Here is a 24,821-nt window from a genome sequence, read left to right on the forward strand (position 1 = left end):
CGATAGAAAATATTCCATTACATAAATGTATTTAGGTATTTTTATGTATCAGTGTTGACCAGTGAATACCAGTGGCTTTGCAGCCATTGCAGTGTGACTGTGAGCCAGTTATTCAGTCTTTCTGGCCTCAGTTTCCTCAAGTGCCAAATTGGGAGATTTGAACAGGATCATCTTCAAGGTTCCTTTCAGTTCTAAAATTACTTTCGGTTCAGTTTGGTTCAATAAAAAGTGCATTGATTACCCCTATTTTCAAGTGTGTTCTAGTTGATGGAAATAACAGAGGCAATGCTTGCCTTCAAGAAGGTTAAGTTCTGTTTGTGGGGCCTGGGGGTTGGGCACACACAATATAACATGAAAGGTGCCAGGGACGTTGGGCATGTGAGAGCACAAAGAGAAGTGCCCTTAGTCCACTCAGATGGCTGTAGCTAAATATCCCAGACTGGGTGGCTTATAAACAACAGACACTTCTTTCTCACAGCTCTGGAGGCTGGAAGGCCAACATCAAGGTGCCAGCATAGTCGGGTGAGGGCCCTCTTCTGGGTATCAGACTTCTTGCTGCATCCTAACAAGGCAGAAGAGGCTAAGGAGCTCTGTGGGGTCTCTGCTCTAAAAACACTAATCCCATTCAAGAGGGCTCCACTCTTATAACCTAACCGCCTCCCAAAGGCTCAACTTCTAACACTATCCTATCAGGAATTAGGAGACCAATACATGAATTTGGGGGGTTGGGGGGAAACACAAACATTGAGATGGGAACAAACACTGATCTCAGACAGAGGTTAAGAGGAGGAGACTTGAAGGAGGAAATGACACCTATCTGTTACCTGATACAGGATCGCAAGCAGGATTCCATTCTAATAATAAGGCTCTCAGAAGTGGGGTATCTTAGACTAAACCCAGTCTACTTTGTGGCTCAAATGACATCAAAAAGCATACTTAACCTCTCTAATGTGACCTTTCTCGCAGGTGCACCTTCTTCTTCGGCCTCCTATGTGGCACCCAAAGGAACATTCACCTATGAATGGACTATCCCCGAACAAGTGGGACCCACTTACAAAGACCCTGTCTGTCTATCTAAGATGTATTATTCTGCTGTGGATCCCACCAAAGATATATTCACTGGGCTTATCGGGCCAATGAAAATATGCAGGAAAGGAAGTTTACATGCAAATGGGAGACAAGTAAGTCCAATCAGGGAAAATGAAAATGATTTCCCAATCCCCTTGAATTATCACTATTATAAGGAAAACTGGGTTTTAAAGTAGTGAGAATTCTACATATAATGTTTATTGTAAATTTTTCTCAGGCTTATAAGATCTGTATTCTGTGGAGATTCTCTCGCCAACATGATTGTTCCAAGATGAGTTGGAAACAAGGTTTTCCTTAGAATCCAAGGTCTTTGGTGATACAGTTTGACTTGAACACACATAAAAAAATCACCTGTTATTAATGGTAATAGGTCAATCAACATTTACTGAGGAAAATAATGCTTAAAACACTTTTTAGAAATGAGAAAATGACCCTTTGACCTAGACATAGAAATATCTAACCCCCTCATTGTTTTTATCTCTAAAATAAATATTTTAATATGAATCTTTAAAAGATAAGGACCCCTTTACAAAAGACCTCAATATCAATTATCACACCTTAAAAATTATCATCATAGTAATTCCTTAATATCATTACATTTCCAATCTGTTTACATTTCCCCAATCGTCTTTTCATTGTCTCAAGTTTGTTGTTTGAGTTAGACACATTGCAACCAGTTGGTACCTTTCTCAAGATTATTATCTTGCACATTTCTGTTGCAAGGGTCATTTAGCCTGCAGAAGCTCCCCATGTCTAGATTTTACTAGTTGCATTCCTGTGGTGTCACTAAACATGTTTCTTTCTCTTTCCCTCTATTCCCTATAAACCCGTGGATAGGTCAACAAGCTTGGTCAGATTTGGGTTAGATTTTTTTATTTGTAATGCAAAATATGCAGAAATGAACTGTTTGGTTCCCCTGAGATAAAGTAAGAAAGGAATGACAAATGTTTAATTCTCTCCCTTCATTTAGAAGTGTTCAGATTAATAGTTTTCCTTTTGCATACTTCAAAGGCTCTCAATAATTTCTTTTTAAGCACTGTTGTGGACTTATGGATTTAAGCAAATTTGGTGTGTGTCAGTTCACTGTCATCTTTATCAGTGCTCAAAGTATCCTATTTTTTACCACTGGAGGGATTAGCTCAGGTCCCCTCCTTCATTTCTACATGAATTTAGTAGTCTTTGAAGCTTCTTGGGTTTCTAGTATAGAAAGCCATTTCAGGTTCACACTGCACATTTTCTGAGCCAGAGCTGGAATCAGCCACTTCTCCCAAGAGGTCCTGATTCATTTCAGTAAGAAATTATTTGTAGAATCACAATCTGAACACTAGGGAGGCTCATTTCTATTGGGTTAATCATTGTTTCTAGGCGTTTTTAGTGGGCAGAACTGGAAACAATTTTTTTAAGATAAAAATTTGTCATGAGTTCATACTGACATTTTCTATTCAAATTCAGGTCTGCAGATTTTTTCTTGCTGTTGCTTTACTTAACCTCATTGATCTTATATCTATCTGTGTCTCTCTCCAACTGCACTGAAAAACATCTCTCAGTGATACCAACAAAAATGTTCACTGAACTTATCCCACAATATACACACAACAAATTCAGAATCACAATTGCAACACTACAGCTAACGATTTAATCAATGAAAAAAAAGTTTAAGATTTGTTTGCCGCCTTTTTTGTCCTAGTAGATCCCACTGGGCATGTTCAGTCAAATTACAGATTTAAAGTCATTTGAAATAGTTCCTCTGTGTGGTTTTGCCACCCATTGGACACACAGGTTTATTTAATTCATTTTGTTCCTTTTTTTAAGGGATTGCTTTTAAAACTGCAATATTATTTTATAATTATGTAAATATTTACCTGGTTCCAACATCAAATCTATAAAAGGAGTCATATTCAAAGAAGTCTAACTTCTATCTTTTCTTCCCTCTTACCTATTCCCTCCCCACATAGCTTTTTCTTTACTTTATAGTTTATTCTTTTATTTCTTTTATCATTTTGTTGACTTTTTTTTTTAGAGCACTTTAAGGTTTATAGCAAAATTGACAATGAAGCATGGAGATTTCCTATATATCCCCTACCCCTGCAAGTGCACAGCTTCCTCCAATGTCAACATCCCCAGCAGGGTGGTACATGTTGCAATTGAAGAACCTACATTGACACATTATAATCATCCATAGTTTACATTATGATTCAGTTTTGGTGTTTACATTCTACGGGTTTGGACAAATGTTTAATGACATGTGTCTATTATTGCAGTATCATACAGAGTATTTTTACTGCCCTAAAAATGATCTGTGCTCCACCTATTTACCCTTTCCCCCAAACTCCAACCCCTGTATTACCACTAATCTTTTTACTATCTCCATAGCTTTGAAGACAGTAAAATCATACATTATGTAGCCTTTACAGATTGGCTTCTATAACTTAGTAATATGCATTTAAGCCTCCTCCAAGTCTTTTCATGGCTTTTTAGCACTGAATAGTATTCCATTGTCTGAATGTACTACAGTTTATTTATCCATTCACCTACTGAAGGACATCTTGGTTACTTTCAAGTTTTAGCAGTTTTTGTGTAGATACAAGTTTTCAACTCATTTGGGTACATACCAAAGAGCCTAATTGCTCTTTGGTATCATATGGTAAGAGTATATTTAATTTTGTAAGAGACCTGTACCATTTTGCATTCCCAGTAGTAGTGAATGAGAGTTCCTATTGCTCCACATGCTCACCAGCATTTAGTGTTGTTAGTGTTTTGGATTTTGGGTATTCTGTGTGTGCAGTGTACCATTGTTGTTTTAATTTCCATTTCCCTAAAGACATGTGATGTGGAATATCTTTTCATATGCTTATCTGCTATCTGTATATTTTCTTTGGTGACGTGTCTGTTAAGGTCTTTTGCCCATTTGCTAATTGGGTTGTTTGTTTTCTTGATGTTGAGTTTTAAGTGTCCTTTGAATATTTTGGACAATAGTTATCAGAAGTGTCTTTTGCAAATATTTCCTTGCAGTCTGTGGCTTATTTTCTCATTCTCTTGACATTATCTTTCACAAAGCATAAATTTTAGGCTTAATGAAGTCCAACTAATCAATTATTTTTTTATAGATTGCACCTATGGTGTTATATCTAAAAAGTTATTATTGGTATATCCAAGGTCAGCTAGATTTTCTCCTATGTTGTTTTCTAGGAGTTTTATGATTCTGTCTTTTACATTTAGGTCTATGATCCATTCTGTGTTAATCTTTTTTGAAGAGTGTAAGGTCTGTGTCTAGATTCATTTTTTTACATATGGATATCCTGTTGTTATAATACCATTTGTTGAACAGACTATCTTTGCTCCATTGTATTGCTTTTGCTCCTTTGTCAGTATTCAGTTGATTAAATTTATATGGGTCTACTACTGGGCTCCCTATTCTTCCTGCTGATATATTTGTCTTTTCCTTTGCCAATACCACATTGCTTTTTTTTTTAATATAGTGATATAGTAAGTTTTGAACTTGGGAAATATCAGCCTTAAAACTTTGTTCTTCAATATTGTGTTTGCTGTTCTGGATTCTTCATCTCTCCATACAAACTTCAGAATCAGTTTATATCCACAGTTTATATCTTTGTTTATATCGATAATTTTCTGGGATTTTGATTGGGATTGTATTGAAAATATAGAACAACTTGGGAAGAATTTATAGCTTGGTAGTATTGAGTCTTTCTCTCCATAAACATGGAATATTTCTCTATTTAGTTCTTCAGCTTCATTCACCCAACTTTTATAGTTTTCCTCATGTAGATCTTGTACATATTTGTTAGATTTATATCCAAGTATTTCATTTTTGAAGATACTAATGTAAATTGTATTGTTTTTAATTTCAAATTCCACTTGTTCATTGTTGATATTTAGGAGGATGATTGACTTTTGTATATTAACCTTGTACCCTACAAACTTGTATAATCACATATTAGTTCCAGGAGTTTCTCTGTTGATCCTTTGGATCTTCTACATAAATGATCATGTCATCTGCAAACCAAAAGTTTTGTTTCTTTCTTTCCAATCTGTATACCTTTTATTTTCTTTTCACACTGCATTAGCTAGAACTTCCAGTATGATGTTGAAAAAGAGGCACGAGGTGGAGACATCCTTGTCTTATACCAGATTTTAGCGGTAAAGTTTCTAGTTTCTCACCAGTAAGCATTATGTCAACTGTAGTTTTTTTGTAGATATTTTTAACCAAGTTGAGGGATTTTCTTCTACTTTAAGTTTACTGATAGTTTATCACAAATGGGTCATGGATTTTGCCAAATGTTTTTTCTGAATCTACTGATACATCATGTGATTTTTCTTTTATAGCCTATTGATGTGATGGGCCACATTAATTGATTTTTAAAAGTTGCATTAGCCTTGATTACCCAGGATAAATCCCCCTTGGTCATGGTGTATAATTTTTTTAAATTATTGGATTGAATTTGCTAATATTTTGGGGGTATTTTACATCTATGTTCAGTAGATATATTAGTCTGTAGTTTTCTTGCAATGTTTTGGCTTTGGTATTAGAGTAATGCTAACCTTATAAAATAAGAAGTATTCCCTCTTCTTCTATTCTATGAGAAAGAATTGGTATAATTTTTTCCTTAAATGTTTGGTAGAATTCACCAATGAGCCCATCTGTCTGAAACTGGTGGTATCTGATTTGACAAGTAATTGGTTATTGATTTAATTTCTTTAGTACATATAGGCTTATTCAGATTGTTTATTTCTTCTTATGTGAGTTTTGGAAATTGCATCTTTCAAGGAATTGGTCCATTTCATTTAGGTTATCAATTTATGGGCATAGAGTTGTTCATATTATTTCTTTATTATCCTTTTAATGTCCATACAATCTGTAGCAATGTCCCATCTTTTATTTATGATATTAGTAACTTGCATTATCTCTTTTTTTCTTAGTTAGACTGGCTAGAGTATAATTGATTTTGCTGATCTTTTCAAAGAATCAGCTTTTTTATTTTATTGATTCTTTTCTACTGATTTCCTGTTTGCAATGTCATTCATTTCTTCTCTAATTCTTATTCTTTTATTTTTTAAATAAACAAGTGTATGTGTCTGTGTATTCTTATCTTTGCTTTTTTTTTTTTTTTTTTGCTTAACAATGTATAAGTCCCTCCATAGTAAGATATGGATATTCCTCAATCCTTTTTACAGATTTTACTCCATTATGTAGACATGCTACAGTTCATAAAACAGGTCATCTGTTTAGGTTGTTTCCAGTCTTTGCAATTACAAATACAGTGGATAGCCTTGTTCATAGGTCTCTTTGTATTCTGCCAGCATATCTCTTGGATAAATTTCTAGAGGTGGTATTGCTGGGACATAGGAAAAACACGTATACAATGTTGCTAGATGCTGCCAAATTCCCTTCCATAGGGAATAGTGCCATTTTGTACATTTACCAGGTATCTCTGAGATTATTTGTTTCTCCATAGTTTCACTACAAAGTATGTTGTTAAATTTGAGAATGTTTTACCAATAGGTAAAAACATAAACAGTATCTCTGTAATTTCAATTTGTTTGTCTTATTAGTAGTCGAGCATTTTTTTCAAATGGTTAAGAACCATTTTTACTTCTTTGATGCAAACCATTCAGATCTCTAGCCCATTTTTCTAACAGACTATTTTTCTTCACTGATTCAGAAGCTCTTTATATATTAGGGATAGAAACCCTTTTTTTGAGAAATTAGTAGCAAATATTTTTTCTTAGTTTGTCATTTGCCTTTATACTTTGTTTATGGATGTTGTTGTTTGACATGTGAAATTTTTAAAATTTCTATTGTATTTTACTTTATTGTTGATAGAGTTTGAGTTAAAGTTAAGAAAGTTTTCCCAACTCCCATGTTATAAAGCAACTCACCCATACTGCCTTCTAGTACTTGTATAGTTTCATTTTTCACATTTAAATCTCTTTTCCATTTAGAATTTATCCTGGTGTACAGTTGAGGAATGACCAAATTTATCTTTTTCTATATGGCTACCTAGTTATCTCAACACTGTTTATTAAAAAGCCTAACTTTTTTCCATTAATTTAAATGTTGCCCTTATCATACACTAAATTTTTCATACATATTTGAGTCTATTTCTTCATTTTCTATTTTATCCCATTGTTCTCTTTCTAGTCATACATAGTACCATACTATTTTAATTATAGAGCCTTTATAACATGTTTTAATGATTAGTAGCCATACACCTTTGCACTTATTTTTCATTTTAACAGTTATTTTTGCTTATTCTTTTGAATGAACATTGTAAAAAGTTATATGGCTCCAGAAAAAAAAAGTCTGATAGTGTTTTATTGGTATTATCTCAAGTATACAAATTAAATTAGGAAGAATAGACATCATTATAAAGTTGAGTCACCTGATAGAAGAACATTTATCTTTCCATTTGTTTAAGTCTACTTTTGTGTTTTTCAGGAGTATTTTATACTTCCCTTTATATAAGTTTTGGATATTTTTTGTTAAGTTTGTGCTTAGATATTTTGATTTTATTTGGCCATTGTAAATGGTAATGCCATTATTAAAAAATTTTAGATATGTAACTTTAAAAATGTTTTTCTTCCTTTGGATTCTCATTGTTTGATCTTGTGCTTATCTTAGAAAGGAATAAAAGTAGGCTAATGTTTATTGAACAATGTCCAGGTACTTTCACACATATTTCTATACTTAACCCAGCAACCCAGGAGGCTAAGTACTGTTAACCCCATTTTTAAAGGAACTGACACTCAGTGAATTGAGATTTAAAATTTGAGTTTAATCTTCTGCATATTTCATCATCTTTATTTTGTAAATAAAGGAGTCACAACATAGAAAGGTCTGTGGGAGGCATTAAAAGTCCTCATCCTGGCCTTTTCACTAACTAGCCATGTGGCCTCAGTTTGGATCGAATAATCAGAATAATGTTAAATAATGCCTTCTTAAGTATCTGCTCTTAATATGAATCTCTATTATTTACCATGAAGTATGACACTGGCTATTAGTATTTTTTTATTCTATTTCTATTTTACTTAGAATGTTTTTCTATTTAACATCACTGAGCCGCTCAAAAAACATCCTGTGCTGGGCACAGAATTCACTGGTAAATCAAACAGGTCACTTTCCTGCTCTAACAGGGTTTATATTCCACCATGTGTAGTGATAGTGAACAGAAATCCTAGTTTAGATAAGGAGATAATATTTGAGGTGAGATATAAATTTCAAGGAGGCAGCCTCGTGAAGATCTGGGAGAAAACAGAGGGAACATCTGGTGCCAGAATACCAAATATAAAATGTTCTTTGTAAATTTCCTTGAAATAATTATATATCTTTTCTCCTTTGATCTATGAATGACCAACTACATTAAGGATTTCCTAATGTTGAACCATCCTTGCACATCTGGAGGAAAAGCATTACTTGAGCATGGTGGGGTGTTTTTCAATATATTTCTGTGTTGAATTTGATTGTGTTTTCTTTTGAATTTCTCATCTAAGCTATAAGTGATATTTAGATTTTGTGTGCTTTTTCAGGTATTATATCATGACTATACTATCTTCACAAAGTATTTATCTTTGTATCTTCTTCTGATTTATGGGAGCTTTCTTAGAACCATTACCATCATTGATTCAGTTTTCTGCAAGATCTAACCTTCAGATCTCTACTTCATTTGGATCTTTTAAATATGATAATCATGTCTTTCATCTGAAAACATGATCTCAGATTTTCACTAAAATTTCCATGTTTCAGGACTTTGGAAATTTAAATAGATAGCAATCATTTGCTTTATAGAGATTTGAAAGAAATTGCCTGTAAATTTATTTTGACGGTGTGGCTTTTAAAAAGAAGTTTTGTTGTCTACGTTTTAATCACATTTTAATTTCACCCATGGATATTGGGCTATTCAGATGCCTCCTTCTAAGTCACTGATCACATTTACTGCACATAATCATGTTAATTTTTTTTCTCTCCCATATATGTGGTCATTCTCCATCATTCCTAACACAGTATATATGGGTTCTCTCAATTTTTCATTAGCCCTGTCAGATATTGATGTATTTCATTGGTCTTTTCAAAGTATAAACTTCTAGGTTTGGCTATTTTGTGTTCTAATTCATTAAATACTTCTGCTTTTGTCTTTATTCTTTTCATTTTATTTTTCAAAAATGTTCAGATTTTTATTTTTGCTTAAAATGAGCATTTCAGACTCTCAGTTTGTTTAGTTTTATCCCATATGACTTGCAGTGTTCTCATGGATATTACTAAATACTCAGTAATTCATTTTTGTTTCCTCTTTGATGTAAGTTTTTTGGATCAAATTTGATCTTTTTAATTTTGCTAATATTTTGTCCTTTCATTACAAATTTTTTTGTTTTGTTACATATGGTTAGAAAACATGACTGGTCAACTTTTCACTGGAGTTTTCTCTATAGATCAGTATATAAATTACCACAGCACTCCCCTATAGAAATTCTTACACATCTGAAAGTGTCTTTTTGTTTTTCTTTCCTTGTGTAGAATTTTCCCTCAAAAACATAAGTGCTACTCCATCTTCCTCTGATGTTTATTGTACTAGAGAAGTCCTATGCTTGTGATAACACTTTTTACATAGATTATTGTAGATATTTGTCTATTTCTGGAATTCAAAAATTTTGCCAGATATTTGTATATATTTTAGGTATAGGTCTTATTACTAATTTTGTCTTGTTTCCAGTGAAGTTTTGAATCTGAATATTCTAGTATTTTCCTTTTATGCTGGTGAACATTCCTACTGATATCATTATGTTTCTTCCTTTTATAGCTTTCTAAAATCATTACTATGTGTATATTTTTTATCTTTGTATCTTTTCTTCTGATTTATGGGAGCTTTCTTAAAACCATCACCATCATTGATTCAGTTTTCTGCAAGATCTAACCTTCAGATCTCTACTTCATTTGGATCTTTTAAATATGATAATCATGTCTTTCATCTGAAAACATGATTTCAGGAAAAAACCTGCAGTAATCTCTAAAGTGTTTTCTTTGAGGGAATAACTTGTTCTTAGGGCTCATATGCTTTGATTCCTTAGACTGATCACCTTCTTCTGAACTGCTCAATCATTTCATAGACCAGATAACATTTCTGCTTCTTTATATTTCACCAAGGATGGGGGAGGGGGAGCGAGAATGTTTGTCCAGATGGCTAGAGTTTGTGTGAATCCCTGTTCCAATTCACTTGGCAAGCTATTTCTTCACTTAAGATGATTCCTCCCTCCATCTGCTTCCACCTGCTCTGTCTTATAGGAATTGTTCAAGTTTTCATGAATGTGGATGACACTTTCCCTGATTTCTAGCACTGGCACATATTCCCCACTATTTTAACAATTGTTTTAGGTGGGCTCCATTGGCATGGGCAGAGCTACAAAAAAGGTGGGTAGAGTCAGAACTTTTAGGTGCTGAGAAAGGCTTAGATTATCATGTTGAACCAAAAGTCTGCTTAATGGATACTAACGAAAACTGGTGGTTTACTGGAGTATTTTGTGAGCACCATTTACAAAAAGGAATGGACACTTCTGTTCTTATCCTTCCTTTAGCATGTTTGTACACATATAGTATGGTGTATGTGGAAGTTTTCCTGCTTTACTCATTGTCTTCACCTCTTGTTCTTGTTTTGATTTACAGAAAGATGTAGACAAGGAGTTCTATTTATTTCCCACGGTGTTTGATGAGAATGAGAGCTTACTCCTGGATGATAATATCAAAATGTTTACAACTGCACCTGACCAGGTGGATAAGGAAGACCCAGACTTTCAAGAATCGAATAAGATGCACTGTAAGTACCACATCATCCACCACCATCAAGTTATGCACATGTAATGTTATGCACAAGTTATGCACCATCAGTTCTGCACATGTAATGTTTTTAATTAAGCCAAAATGCTAAATGCTTTCCCCATTGAAGAATTTTCAATAAATTATTAAGAATCGTGGTCTGAGGATAACATCATTGCTTATTTAATGTGAACAATAAAACATACAAAATTTGTCAATTAGATGCATGGTTCTTAAAATGTGGTCTCTAGATCAGCAGCCTCAGCATCAGTCACGGACTTGTTAGAAATGCAAATTCTTGGGCCTCCACCCTGACCCACTGAATCAAAAAGTTCAGGGGTGGCACCAACAATCTGTGTTTACCCTCCAGGTTGTTCTGATACATGCTGAGCTTTGGGAACTATTGGATTAAATGCTTCTCTCAATTGTGGCTTAATAATGACAGGCTCATTTTATTATTCACTATAATATAGTCTCTGCTCTCAATGAACTTCAGTTATTCTCACCCTTGATTGCTCATCAGAATCCCTTGGGAGTTTTCTTAACATGATTAAAACTGTTTTTCAATGCTCAGGACAAACCTCCAAAAATATTTATTTAATTGAAACCTGGCATAATATTTACTTTGTGGCTCCCAGTGTCATTCAAAAATGCAGTTATAGTTTAGAGACAGTGAACTAATTATTCAAAATGCCCACACCCCTAATGGACACGTGAAAATCATCATAGCTAGAAGAAAAAACACAGTTGTGTTACAAACTGATGTATTTTTTTAGTTGGATTGATACTAGTCATACTACCCATTATCCTTAAAATATTATTTTTGATCTTGCATTTTGGAGAAGTCAAGAATATTATCTATTGGAAACAGCACTGAGAGGAAACTTCCTGCATATACTTTTCCCTGTTACTGAAGATGAAACAGGATAATTTTCCATCTAGAACAGCAAACATGTTCCCAGTCTACTGTGCTCAGGAAAAGCTGTTATTATTCTTACCTTTTGATACTCACAAATAAGGCCCTTGGAGAAGTGAGAAGTAGCTATCTGGGAAGAACAGTGAGATTCTCAGGGTGCAGAACTTGAGAACCCTGCATTCAGCTTTGTTCCTACCATCCAGGGAGTGCTCTGGAGTGCTGGGTACAGCAAGGTGTTACAGAGATACTCTTGAATGGGTCTCCTAGAAAATAAAGTTGGCTCTGGAAAGTCTGGGAGGTTGTCATATAGGAGGACATAAGATAAACCCCTTTCAAAATGCTTTTTCCCAACTTTTACAGCCATGAATGGATTCATGTACGGAAATCAGCCTGGTCTCAATATGTGCCAAGGAGATTCGGTCGTGTGGTACTTATTCAGTGCTGGAAATGAGGCCGATATACATGGGATTTACTTTTCAGGAAACACGTATCTGTCAAGAGGAGAAAGGAGAGACACAGCAAACCTCTTCCCTCAAGCAAGTCTTACACTCTCCATGCAGCCTGATACTGCAGGTGTATTTCTTTAAAGTCAAGACAAGTCTCTTTTGGGTCAATTCATGCGGTTTTGGCTTTAAGTCCTGTGTTGTTGGGTGATAAGCTCACCCATTTCCCAAGCATCTCAACTGCCCTTCCTTCCCTTGGAAAAGCAAGTCTGAGCCTCTGTCAGCTAAGTATATGCCAGAGAGGTCCGTTTCCTGTTTGTTGCGGGGAAGGAAGGAGTGACAAAAGAAGAGTGCACTGTGGTTTCTCCCATTTCCAGACAGTAGATCCTCAAGATGTTCTCCTTTAAGTTATGGTCCTTTTAAAGATAGCTGGCAAATCAGACTAGAAGGGGAATGACTTCCAAAAAGGCTCTGCATCTAAATTTCTATCCTCTCTCTGCTGTCTAGATGTGGTGTTGGCTTGCTGGTTGTTTACAACTGAATCTCCTGTACTAGAACTAGAGCCATGCGAATCCAGAGATATATGCAGGCCTGGCTCTGAATGAGTAAAACTAAAATAAAGAAGGAAATTTTAACCAAAACATGAAAATATGCTAGCTTGCTTCAGGCTTTATTTGGTTCATTATGTGACACTAAAACAAAAGAGGTCCACTGTCACCTCTTCCTGTATTCATTATGCACATGGAAATATAAGAGTAAACAAAAGAGATAAAATGCCTGCTGTTGTGGAGTCAAAATTCTAATGAAGGGAGACAGATAACAAGCAAGTATATATACACATATATATCAAGTGGCTGTAAGTATGATGAAGAAAAATAGGGCATGGAAAGGGGTTGGTGACTGGTGGGGGAAGGTGGGTAAAAACTCTCTGAAGAGGTGACAGTTAAGGAGAAGCTTGAATGAAGTGAGGACACAAGCCATGCAGGTATTATGGGGAGAAGTGTTCCAGGTAGAGGCAACAGCAAGTACAAAGGCCCTGAGGTAGCTACATACACCCTTGACTTATTCTAAGGACAGCAAGGAGGCCTATGTGGCTGGAGCAGTGATGTGGTAGGTGATGTAATCAGAGGTGTGAAAAGTCACATCATCTAACTGAGGCCACATTAAGGACTTTGTTGTTGATCCTTAATGAGATGAGAGCCACAGAAGGTGCTGAGCAAAGGAGCGACAGGCTTTCTTATTTACCATTCCAGGGACTTTTGATGTTGAGTGCCTCACAACTGATCACTACACCGGTGGCATGAAGCAAAAATACATGGTGAACCAATGCAGTCGGCTGTCTGAGGACCTCACCCTCTACCTGGGGGAGAGGACTTACTACATCGCGGCAGTGGAGATGGAATGGGATTACTCCCCAAGCAGGGAATGGGAAAAGGAGTTGCACCACTTACAAGAGCAAAAGTAATGTCCAGACTCTCACTCCTAATTTTTTAGTTTTCTCTGTCAAAGAATAAGAATTTTGCTAAATTTTAGAAAAGCAAGCATAAACATGAAACAATGCCAACAGAAACAAAAAGCTTCCTAGGAAACATCCCTCCAAATTTCTGCTTGATTTTCTCCGAGAAAATTTTCCATTTATTTCATTTGATTCACTCCACTTACTTTCTTTTCTATTGGACTGTCTTCTCACATTTGTGTGCCTTCATCTTGTCACTGATTTTCAAACTTAAGCCAAAAAAAAAAACCACCTAACTTCAGAGCTAAAATAACATTTTCCTTTCAACTGTTTGCTGCTTGTCTTTCCTCCAAAGATTTTGTAATTAGTCCAGTCCAGTAATCAATTGTTCAGAACATGCTCTTTATATACTATTATGGGTGGAAGAATATTTTAAATTCTTGAGGATAGTAGAGCAGATATGGTCTGTGTCCTCCAAGAACTTACAAGAAAATATGGTTCAAAATCACCAATAACATGTATATTATGGAAATGTAAGAAATAAGTTCAGTATGAATAAATGGAAGCAAAGGATTCTTATAGGAACTTCAGAAACATTACATTTAGAGCCACATCACTATATACTTCTAATTAACCCTTTCATACTTTTTCCAGCAATTTCCCCTCTATCGTCTCTTAAGTCATGTACTAATCCTTGGATATGATTTGAGAGGCTGGGATGGGCATGTGTTCAGGTCTGGGGTGTGCAAAATGAGTGGTAACCCATCATAAGGTCTTAGCTAAGCAAAGGTTGTCCAGTTAGTTTGACTCTGATGGTGCATATGATTGGCTGTGTCAAGGAGTAAAAGGTTATTTCAGTGATTAGGGTAAAATGGTCAAAGGCTACAGAAGCCATCAGTAATAAATGAAAACTTTAAGTAAAGGAAATGGCAGGAAAAATAGGGCCATTTCATTTCCTATTGACCAGAAAGCATTTAATTGGTGAAATCTGGATGCATGAAATTTTAAAGCTGTAAAGAAACCTTAGAGATGAGAAACCTTAGGTCTCATTAATATCTCAGTTTAGGGGTAAAGAAATTGAGAATCTGACAGGCAATGACTAGCTGGAGGTCACTTTAGCTAGAGGCAGAGTTGGGGCCAGGACTCTGCTAGCTAAGTGTGCTTCCTACCACACCTATCTTTTTTTAAGGTCTTATTCTTTCCTGATGAAATGGTAGAGTGATACTAAAAACTAGCATAATCACTTATATGTTTAATTTTCTATTTCTTCTTATATATTTTTATTTGAAATTTAAAACTTAACTTCCATTTGCATGAAAACAAATACTAACCTTAATTGTATATATGATTTTTCAGTGTTTCGAATGCATTTTTAGACAAGGAAGAATTTTACATAGGCTCCAAGTACAGGAAAGTTGTATATCGACAATACACTGATAGCTCATTCAGAATCCCAGTGGAGAGAAGAGCTGAAGAAGAACATCTGGGAGTTCTAGGTAGGCGAACAGCTCCAGTTCATCATCTGTGGGTCAGTGAGATGGTGCCACCTGCAGCCATAGTCCATGTCTATGGGTCTAATTCATATGGGTTCACATATGAAAGTTATTCAAATAAAAATGAAAAATAAAGGCTATTCAGTAAATATATGAGAAGCCTGTATCTGCTAAATATGGCATAATACAATATTATTTCTGTCAGAAAAACAATGTATTATCCCATATACTAATGAAATTGTATACACTTGGTATTTATCAAATTGATGCCTACAGTGTGGATGAAATTCCTAAAAATTACTTTCTAATGAAATTCTTATCAAATTCTCCACTATCCCACCCCTCCAAAAAAAAATCGTAGAAAGAAACTATTTACTTTCAAAGGTAAGATAAAAATGACTAACTCCAAGAAGAAATGTACACAAAGATAAGTAAATGAGGAAAGGAAAAAGTGTTCTTCCACACAAGGTGGGGAAAAGTTGCCTTTAATTTCCTAGGAATCATTCTAAGATGGAATGTCTATGAACTTGACTGACACGGGTCTTAGAAATTCTTTAGAAAATTACCAAGTAGAGGCAACACCCCACCCCACCCCACTGTTTTCACATGAACAGTTCCCTAGAGCTTGGCTCTCCTCAGCCTCTGGAATAAGACCCCCATAAGAATGGCATTTTTGCTGGGTCACAGCAACTCCCAGGCAGGATACAAGCTAAGATTGGATAGAAGGAGGGTAGGAATGGGAGCGTTGGCCCCACTCACCCTGTCAAACCCAGAAGTCCAGATGTTGAGAAAGGAGAGCAAGTCCTGCCTAAGGACTCCTGCCCAAAGGAGGTGAAAGCTGCCTCACCACGGCCAGGCCCTCACCTGCATGGGACTCTCAGTCCAACACCTCCCTAGGAATCTATGTCAAGAGATGCACCCATCATCTCCATTTGTACAGGCAGTGTATTACTAGTGTTTTTGTCTTGAATCCTGTGAGACCAGGTATAAATCCAAAAGTACTACAGCACGAAGCCACAGAAAACAACAAAAAACAGACTTTGCCCTTAATACTAAGAAAGTCATCTGATCTTTGCTTTTACTACTTGAATTAGGATTTCCAATCTGACATGTGGATCAACCACTCTTCCTTTTCACTCTTGCCAGGTCCACAACTTCATGCGGATGTTGGAGACAAAGTTAACATTATCTTTAAAAACATGGCCACAAGGTCCTACTCAATTCATTCTCATGGGGTGAAAACAGAGAGTTCTACAGTGACTCCAACTTTACCAGGTACTCAGGGTGGGGGTGGACCCAGAGTGCAGTTTAATAGAATTTACAGCCTGTCCACAAATGATTGTTATCAGAGAGATGTTTCTTCCAAATGAGTGTGTCTTGAGGAAGTGAAGGAAGGGGTTAGGACAACACACAGGGAGGTATGTCTGTGCGTATGCATGTCTACACGAACATTCCTCCCTGGTGCCCCCCAGAAATGGAGAGCTGTTAAGGATACTATCTGATGGTACGGGACATCTATAATACATAAGCTGCATAAGCAGAGATGATCTCTCCATGCTCAGCTAGAACAGACCCCGGGTAGCATTTACTGTGCTGTGTTTGGCTGAATGTTTCCATGCCTGTATTTGAAGACAGGGTCCTAGCAGCAGAGACTGTCACTTGGAATTTTAAATCCTCTGCATCAGGTCCGATATCTGTCAAGTACTAGGAGCTCAGAGTAAAAGCTGAAATAGACTAAATACATGAATTTTCCTTAATAAAAACTGTATTTTTCTTCTATTGTAAAGTTGGCTTCTAGGAAAGGACCATTTCTCAGTAATTTAGCAGTTCTCAAATATATCACATATGAGAAAACAAATTATAGAGTTGCCCTTGTCAATTTAGGGGATAGAATAAAAGGCCCTGTGCTTGTGACCCACACATTCTTCCAAGAGAAATAAACAATAAACAAATACATATACAGCATTACATTGTAAAAGTGCTGTGAAAAAGACAAAGGTAGATGAAGGAGAGTAAGTAACAAGGATGCTATTTTAGGTAGAATGGCCAGGAGCGCTTCTCAGAGGAGATGCCTCTGGTGAAGACACATAAATGGTAAGAAGTAATGAGCCACAGGGAGCTGCGGGGAAAAGCATTCCAGGTCCTGAGGTGGGAGCAGGGTTGGTGTGTCTGAGGAACAGCAATGAGGCCAGAGGCCAGGGCAGAACAGTCACAGCCTGAGATGAGATCCAGGGCAGAGGCAGTGAGAGGTGAGAGGAAGGGGGCTACAAAGGCCATGTTAGAATCTTAGATTTTATTCTAAAAACCCACGTGAGAGTGATAATCCAATGCACACTTTTTAAAGAACTGTTCTGGCTGATGTGTGAACAAGTGACTATACAGGGGACAGGGGCAGAATCAATGATTAGTTAAGGGACTATCATAGCAATCTTGGTAAAAAAAAAAAAGTGAGACTTGAACCAGGGTGGAAGAGCTGAAGTGGTGAGTTGCCATATTCTGGTTCTGTTTTAAAGGTAAAGCTAAAAGGACCTCCTGAGAGAGGGGTCATCAGGGAACGTCAGGAAAGGACAGCTCCAAGGTGTTCAGCATAGACTGCTGGTGGCAGAGAGACTGGGGTGGGGAATGGAGAACAGAAGGAAGTGTTATTTTTCAGCTCATGCTAATAAGAGTATAAATGAAGAGACAGTGTGTCCAGGCAGAGAATCCACACCTTTATATTCTCAGTGAAATGTTCTTAGAAAAAGGGTGAGGACATATGGCAGGTAAGATAGAGGGCCTGAGGACAAACGAGAAAGTTTACCACATCCCCTGAGACCACTCCTCATGTCCTGTTTGATCCCCTAACAAAGGTTCATTAGGCTCCAGGTAATTGAAGTCTGACAGCATGAATGTGTAGTGGTGAGGTCTATGCAAATGCAGCGGACAGTGAGTGGCCGTGGCTAAAAGTCAAGGTCCTGTGAACAGCCGAACAGGAAACCCTGAGGTGCCTGGAAGAGGAGGTCAGGCTGGATAAGAGCTGAGAACAAATCAAAAGGGCAAGATAAGAAGCTGTGTCAAGGCCTGGGGTGTGGTTGTGTCCTGTGACAGAGTTGTGACAGAATAACGTATGTACAACAGAATGGGACAGACTAAAGAGGAGGTCATTGTGACAGGTCAGTGACACAGTGACACATGACTTCAAGAGGTCTAATGGCTCCTCCCCAGGAACTGTGAAATCTCTGAGGATAACGGTGAGAAAGGAGCAAAGGAAGGCCATGGTAAGGTCAAGGGAATTGCACAGGATGGTCCGGATACACAGAGAGGAGTGTGGAGTAGGGGCCAGGACGGGGGAAGATCGCTTGACAAATGAAAAGAAAAATGTATATTAAAGAAACATCAAGTGAAGAAAAGTTCTGGTGCAGTTTCTTCCAACTGTGATATTGGCATTGATACTTCCTGGCTTGGTGGCACTGTGTGTAAGCCACGGCTAGTTATTTCATAACTGACAAAGAAGATATAAAAGTATTTCTTAGTTTGCCTTAAAACTTAATTGCTGAAAACAATTCTGAGTACCACTATTCTTTAAAACTAGTTATCTTGACATTTCCAGTTTCTGGGTAACTGGTCATTAAGAATTAGTACATATATCAAATCAAATATATAGCAGATATAGCCAGATACATTAACACTTGATTAATTTAGGTGAAACTCGCACTTACATATGGAAAATCCCAGAAAGATCTGGAGCGGGAATAGAGGATTCTGCTTGTATTCCATGGGTTTACTATTCAACTGTGGATCAAGTTAAGGTAAACTATAAATCATTTGTGTTTTTTAAAAATTCCCCAAATAGACACACAATTGGAGGAAGATAAGGTTACAGATTTCCTGTGGTCCAATTCTCCATTAAAATCCCATGAAAGTAAGTTGCTCTGTAGTTCACTTTGGTCTCATTTTTTTGGTTTATTTTTAAGGATGTTAATTATAACTATACGAACTCTATGACTGCTGATTATGGGTAACAGAATTAAATGTTAATCAGTATAGTTTTTTTTCCCTTTTGACATGAAAATACATTGAACTCAAAGAACTGAGGTATATGATTCCAGAGCTCTATTATTAATATAACAAAAACACTGATCTTAGCAATCAATCACAATACAACTAAAGCTGCTGTTTGTGTAAATATTTCAAAACCAACAGAACATTCAGCAACTACAAATCAGAACTTGTGCCAAGATTCCCTTGTAGAGTTAAATCTCTAGTCCAAATTTCTCCTGAGTCCAGACCTGTCTTTATACCTGCCTCCTGCTCATCTCCACCTGCATATCCTACAGGCACTGGAGGCTCAGCAGGTCTAAAATGGACACTGGTATCTTCCTCCACCTCTTCCTGTATTTACTGCTGTAATAAACAGCTCCACCAGTACCAAATCTACTCAATTTCCTCAAGCTAGAATACTAGGTATGAAGTACTTGACTCTTCCCCCAGCTCACACATTCAGATCACCCACCTTCATAGTACAGCTCAGTCCATTCCTTCTCTTCATCTCCACATACATATCCTTGTAATTTGCTCCATCTATTGCCGGCCTCCCAGTCTCATCTCTTCCCCCTCCAAGACTTCCTGCACTCCATCACCAGGATGATTGGTCTAAAATGCAAACATGCTGCCATTTTCTGTTCAATTTTTCAATGGTCACCTATGACCCACAAAACAAAACCTAAAATTCCTGAACACAATATAACACAAGGCCCCTCAAGACGTAATCTGCCATTACTGATGCCCAGCCAAACCAAACCTCTCAGATTTAAGTCAATTGTGGTCTTCCTTTTGTGTTTATTAGTGCTTTATATACCTCCATCACAAAGTAGTTCAATTCTGGTAACCTTTTTTCTACTAGACTGAGTTTCTGGGGGACAGGAGCTTTAATTCACCTCTGGATTTTTAAAGACTGGCATAGTGCTTGGCTTATGCAATAGGCAAGCCAACACTGTTCATTTGGGGTTCTTTTAAACTGCTGCTCATTAGCTGAGTAATATTTGGCCTCTGAACACATTTATGTTACTTCTGCATCACCCACATGACATTGCTGCAATTAACTACTTTAAGTGGAAAGTTACTGGCTTGACAGTACCACACTGCTCGGTCTACTATCTGAATCAGTCCCTCTGAAATGCCTGAGGTCATGGGTGGTAAAGCCCTAGTTCTCTGAAATCCTGACTTATGTCACAGGAACGACTGACATTTTTGCTTGTTTTTAGGATCTCTACAGTGGATTAATTGGCCCACTGATTGTCTGTCGGAGATCTTACATAAAAACATTCAATCCCATAAAGAAACTGGAATTTTCCCTTCTGTTCCTCGTTTTTGATGAGAATGAATCTTGGTACTTAGATGACAACATCAAAACATACTCTGAACACCCTGAGAAAGTAAACAAAGACAATGATGAATTCATAGAAAGCAATAAAATGCACGGTATGTTATTCAAAAACCTCTTTTTCCCTTTTCTTCTAAATATAATTACTTTGTATTCATTTATTTCATTTTATAATATACCACTTCTGCCTCACTTGGTTCACTTTCCTGATTCCAAAGTCTTGTTCCCTTTTAAATAAATTCACAATTAGGATTAAAGATTTTGGTGCTAAGTGACTAGAAATCAGTGACATTATTCATCTTAAGAGTATCCATTTCCCCCATCTATAGTGAAATAGTTCTGTTATCTCAAAGAGATCCCATACATTAACCCAACAGTCAGCTTTTCTGTGAAGTAGTTTAGTTTAAAATATCCTGAAAGGTAACAAAAAAATCATGTGCTTTCCTCAGCTATTAATGGAAGAATGTATGGGAACCTCCAAGGCCTCACAATGCATGTGGGAGATGAAGTCAACTGGTATCTGATGGGAATGGGCAATGAAATAGACTTGCACACAGTACACTTCCACGGCCACAGTTTTCAGTACAAGGTAAGAGCCATTCATGGTTGTTATTCCTGCTTTATTTGAAAATGTTTTAATATAAATGAAAAAAAATTTCCTCAGAGAGACTTCTGGAAAGTTGAAAGTTTCTAGACAACTAAATTATTTTCAAAGAGTGTGGTACACAGCAATTTCAAGTGCTGTTACTGACCTTTGTTACATGTTGGGCTCTTTCTTGGATTTAGTTTTTACAGGATTCTCATGGGGTTCTGCTCACATATTCCTGGGCAAGGCATCTGAATGGAATTTTTAGCAGAGTAGGAAATGTTCATGATTGACCAGAGGGTAGAGACAAGACTTTATTATAATCACTGCCTGTTCTAAATTCTGGATCTAACATGGCTTGAAGTGAGTAAGATCATCAGTTTGTTGTAGGCAACTGATTGGTTCATAGATCTCAATACTACATCTACTTCTCACCCAGTACTGCTTTTAGCAGGTGTCAGTAGCACATGTGGAAATGCTTTTTTCTTACCTTTGAGTTAATGTAGAAAATTCAGAAGCTACCATGAAGCACACTGCAGAAAAGGCCATTTTACTACCTGCATTTTGGTTTACACAGGTCTTATATTCTTGGTAGACTTTGGATTCTGCAGAACATCCAAGCATTCTGTGTCTAATTAAGACCCTACCAGAACTGCCCCTGGTTTTGGCTTCTCCGCTAGCTTCCATTTATGCTCCTTCTTCACCTTTTTTGCCCCAAAGTTTCACAGACATGTTAAGCTAGGACTGGTTGACCAAAGTGAGATTAGGGCTGAAGTGGGGCCACAGCTAAGTTCCCTTATGTGACTCCAGTGCTCTGATAAAAAGGCAAACCAGAAGGAAGTGTAAGGGCTAATAGGTAATCCTGATTCCGGAATTCACTCCCATCACCTTTCCTTCAAACCCACTTAAGGGCCTATTCATCGTGCCAAGGTTTTAGCAAGAAAACAAGGACCACATATCTGTTTGTATTACACACAGAAATATGCAGGGTTATCTGTTTTTCCAACATCCCTGAGCTGGCCAATAAAGATTATTTGAATGAACTCTCACACATAATAAACATTATGTAATATTTGTTATTTTTCCAATTAGCACAGGGGCGTTTATAGTTCTGATGTCTTTGACATTTTCCCGGGGACATACCAAACCCTAGAAATGTCTCCAAAAGCAAGTGGAACTTGGTTACTCCACTGCCACGTAACTGACCACATTCATGCAGGAATGGAAACCACTTACACTGTTCTACCAAATAAAGGTGAGTGTCTAGTTAGTAATTCTAGAAGTCATATATCAAGAATATAATTAAGATGCACTACTTGGCCAAATACTTCCCCCAATATGTAACAGTGTGAATTTGTTGTTCTGATTTCCTCTTTTTCTACCACCAAAAGGAATTTTTTTTTAATGCTAAATGGTGTGGGATACTGCTTATCTTCTGTTGGCTGGCACTGATAACAGCACCAATTGTCCCTAAGTTAATAAAAATTGACACTAACCTGATGTAATTATTCCTAAAATTGATAGAAGGGAGTAGTCACATGTTTTTTTGTTACAGAGAAACTAACCATGACTTACAAAAGACACATTTATAATTTAATCTTTCTTAAGAGTAAACATTAACTTTTCTCCTAGGCAGTACCTGGCACACAAGAAAGGCCACTCCCAAAAGCCCCAAATAACCAATATAATTTCAAATAGTCAGGTAGAACAGTGTCTTCCTGTGCTTCCGAGGGAAGAGGAGGAATCACTGATTACTGTTTATCAATGATTACCTTAGTCCTTTCGAGCTGCTACAAAATACCAGACTGGGAAGCTAACAACTGCAATGCATTTTCAGAGTTCTGGAGGCTCAGTGTGAGGTCAGGATGCGAGCATGGCTGGGAGTGGGCCCTTTTCTGGGTGGCAGACTTCTCGCCTGGTGGAAGCGAGAAGCTACCTTTCTAAGGCGTCTCTTATAAAAGCACTAATCCTACCCTCATGCTCTAATCACCTCTCAAAGACCTTACAGCCATGGCATTAGGTTTTCAACATATGAATTTGGGGGGCAGGGGTGACCACAAACATTCAGACCATAGCAAAGGTCCAGGAAAAAACAGAATCTAAATTCCCTGCTCCTCCCACCCCAACATCAGAACTTCTCCCATGCAGACATGTGTGCACGCACGTGTGCACGCACGCACCCACAACCACACCCACACCCACACACACACACACTATAGAAAAACAGGAACATGATCAGTCCTCTTACAGATAAACACTAATGAAATGTGTTGTATAAACAGTGAAATTTTTGCTTTGTGGTTGCAGGCTTTGGTGTTTCCTGGGTCTTCTGAGTTCAAAATTGTTGTAATTGGCAATGGCAAATCCAACAGGGGGAAATGATGTAGAGAAAACAACTCCTTTTGTTTCCTCCAAAACCCGGCATAAAAGGGAACATATAAATGGAATTAAATATAGAAGTAAATATATTTCAAAAAGTAAAACTCACTGAAAGATTACCATTAGTGCAAATAAAAAGTTTTCATTTTTGCTCTTGGGTCTTTCACAAACATATTATGATGGTCAAATAACCTTTGGAGCAGTCTGAAGGAAAAAAGCTTGCTTAGTTTTAAGTTCCTTGTAGGAAAAAACTGTATGTTCTGTATTTCTAGTAACTACACAAATACAATACAATATTCTGCTTGGTAAATATCTAACAACCACAAGTTAATTCAATGAAAAGGAATTTTTAAGAACTTTCTGGGCACAATGTCAAACTTCTGAGAAGTTATTAGTACAAAAAATTCCATATGCCTTCACCCAGATTCCTCATTACAAGGCCACATTTGCTCTCTCATTCTATCTCCTCCTCTCTCTATATGCAAACACTACCCATATTATAAATATACATATGTACACTCATATTCACTAAAAACAAGGATATTCTCATACAATAACACAATACACCTACCAAATCAGGAAATTAAAAATGATTCAATACTACCTTTTCAAACTTCACTAATTATCTGAATCAGTAATTGAATATTTTATTCAATTATTTTTTCACAGAAAAAGAAAATCCCACTCATGCATTGTGCTCAGCTGCCATGTTTTCTTAGTCTCCCTTGGTCTGGAACAGTTTGTCTTTCAGGACTTTGACATTTTTAAAGAATACAGGGCAGTTACTTTGTAGCATGTCTTTCAGTTTGGGTTTGTCTAATGTTTCCTCATGCTTAGATTCAGATTATGCATTTTTTGGCAAGATTTTCCCAGAAGTGATATTGTGTTTTTCTCAGTACCCATGTCAGGAGCCACAAAAAACTGATTTGTTCCCTTACTGGTTATGTTAACTTTGAGATTTATTGAAGGAAGTGTCTGCCAGGTTTCTCCATTATAAAGTTACTATTTTTCTCTTTATAATTAATAAGGTCATGTGACAAGTAATTTTTCTTAAAATAAAGCAGTACTGGAATGAGAGATGTATTTTTAAACATGTAAAAGTTAGAAAAATATAAAGATTAAATAAAATAACACTTAAAAATTAGCATACATTTAAAGCATCATGTACTAACTTTTTTAACCATGATATATACAGTAGTCCCCCCTTATCCACAAGAGACGTTCCAAGACCCCCAATGGATGCTTGAAACCATGCCGGTACCAAACCCTATAAA

General features: G+C 36.8%; 1 protein-coding gene across 2 annotated transcripts in view; it reads left to right on the plus strand.

Annotated features, from left to right (window-relative positions):
• LOC108409401 (ceruloplasmin) overlaps window positions 1–24,821 on the plus strand; it is a 55,045-nt gene that overhangs the window by 18,771 nt on the left and 11,453 nt on the right. For both annotated transcript variants that reach the window (XM_073232227.1, XM_073232228.1), the window contains exons 9-18: window positions 967–1,181; window positions 10,763–10,913; window positions 12,189–12,401; window positions 13,525–13,732; window positions 15,084–15,223; window positions 16,367–16,495; window positions 18,902–19,008; window positions 20,464–20,680; window positions 21,032–21,171; window positions 22,261–22,423. In XM_073232227.1, the coding sequence (XP_073088328.1) occupies window positions 967–1,181; window positions 10,763–10,913; window positions 12,189–12,401; window positions 13,525–13,732; window positions 15,084–15,223; window positions 16,367–16,495; window positions 18,902–19,008; window positions 20,464–20,680; window positions 21,032–21,171; window positions 22,261–22,423 (1,683 nt within the window). The remainder of the gene's footprint in view (window positions 1–966; window positions 1,182–10,762; window positions 10,914–12,188; window positions 12,402–13,524; window positions 13,733–15,083; window positions 15,224–16,366; window positions 16,496–18,901; window positions 19,009–20,463; window positions 20,681–21,031; window positions 21,172–22,260; window positions 22,424–24,821) is intronic.

Source organism: Manis javanica, chromosome 3 (assembly GCF_040802235.1).
Source record: "Manis javanica isolate MJ-LG chromosome 3, MJ_LKY, whole genome shotgun sequence".
Lineage (NCBI taxonomy): Eukaryota > Metazoa > Chordata > Mammalia > Pholidota > Manidae > Manis > Manis javanica.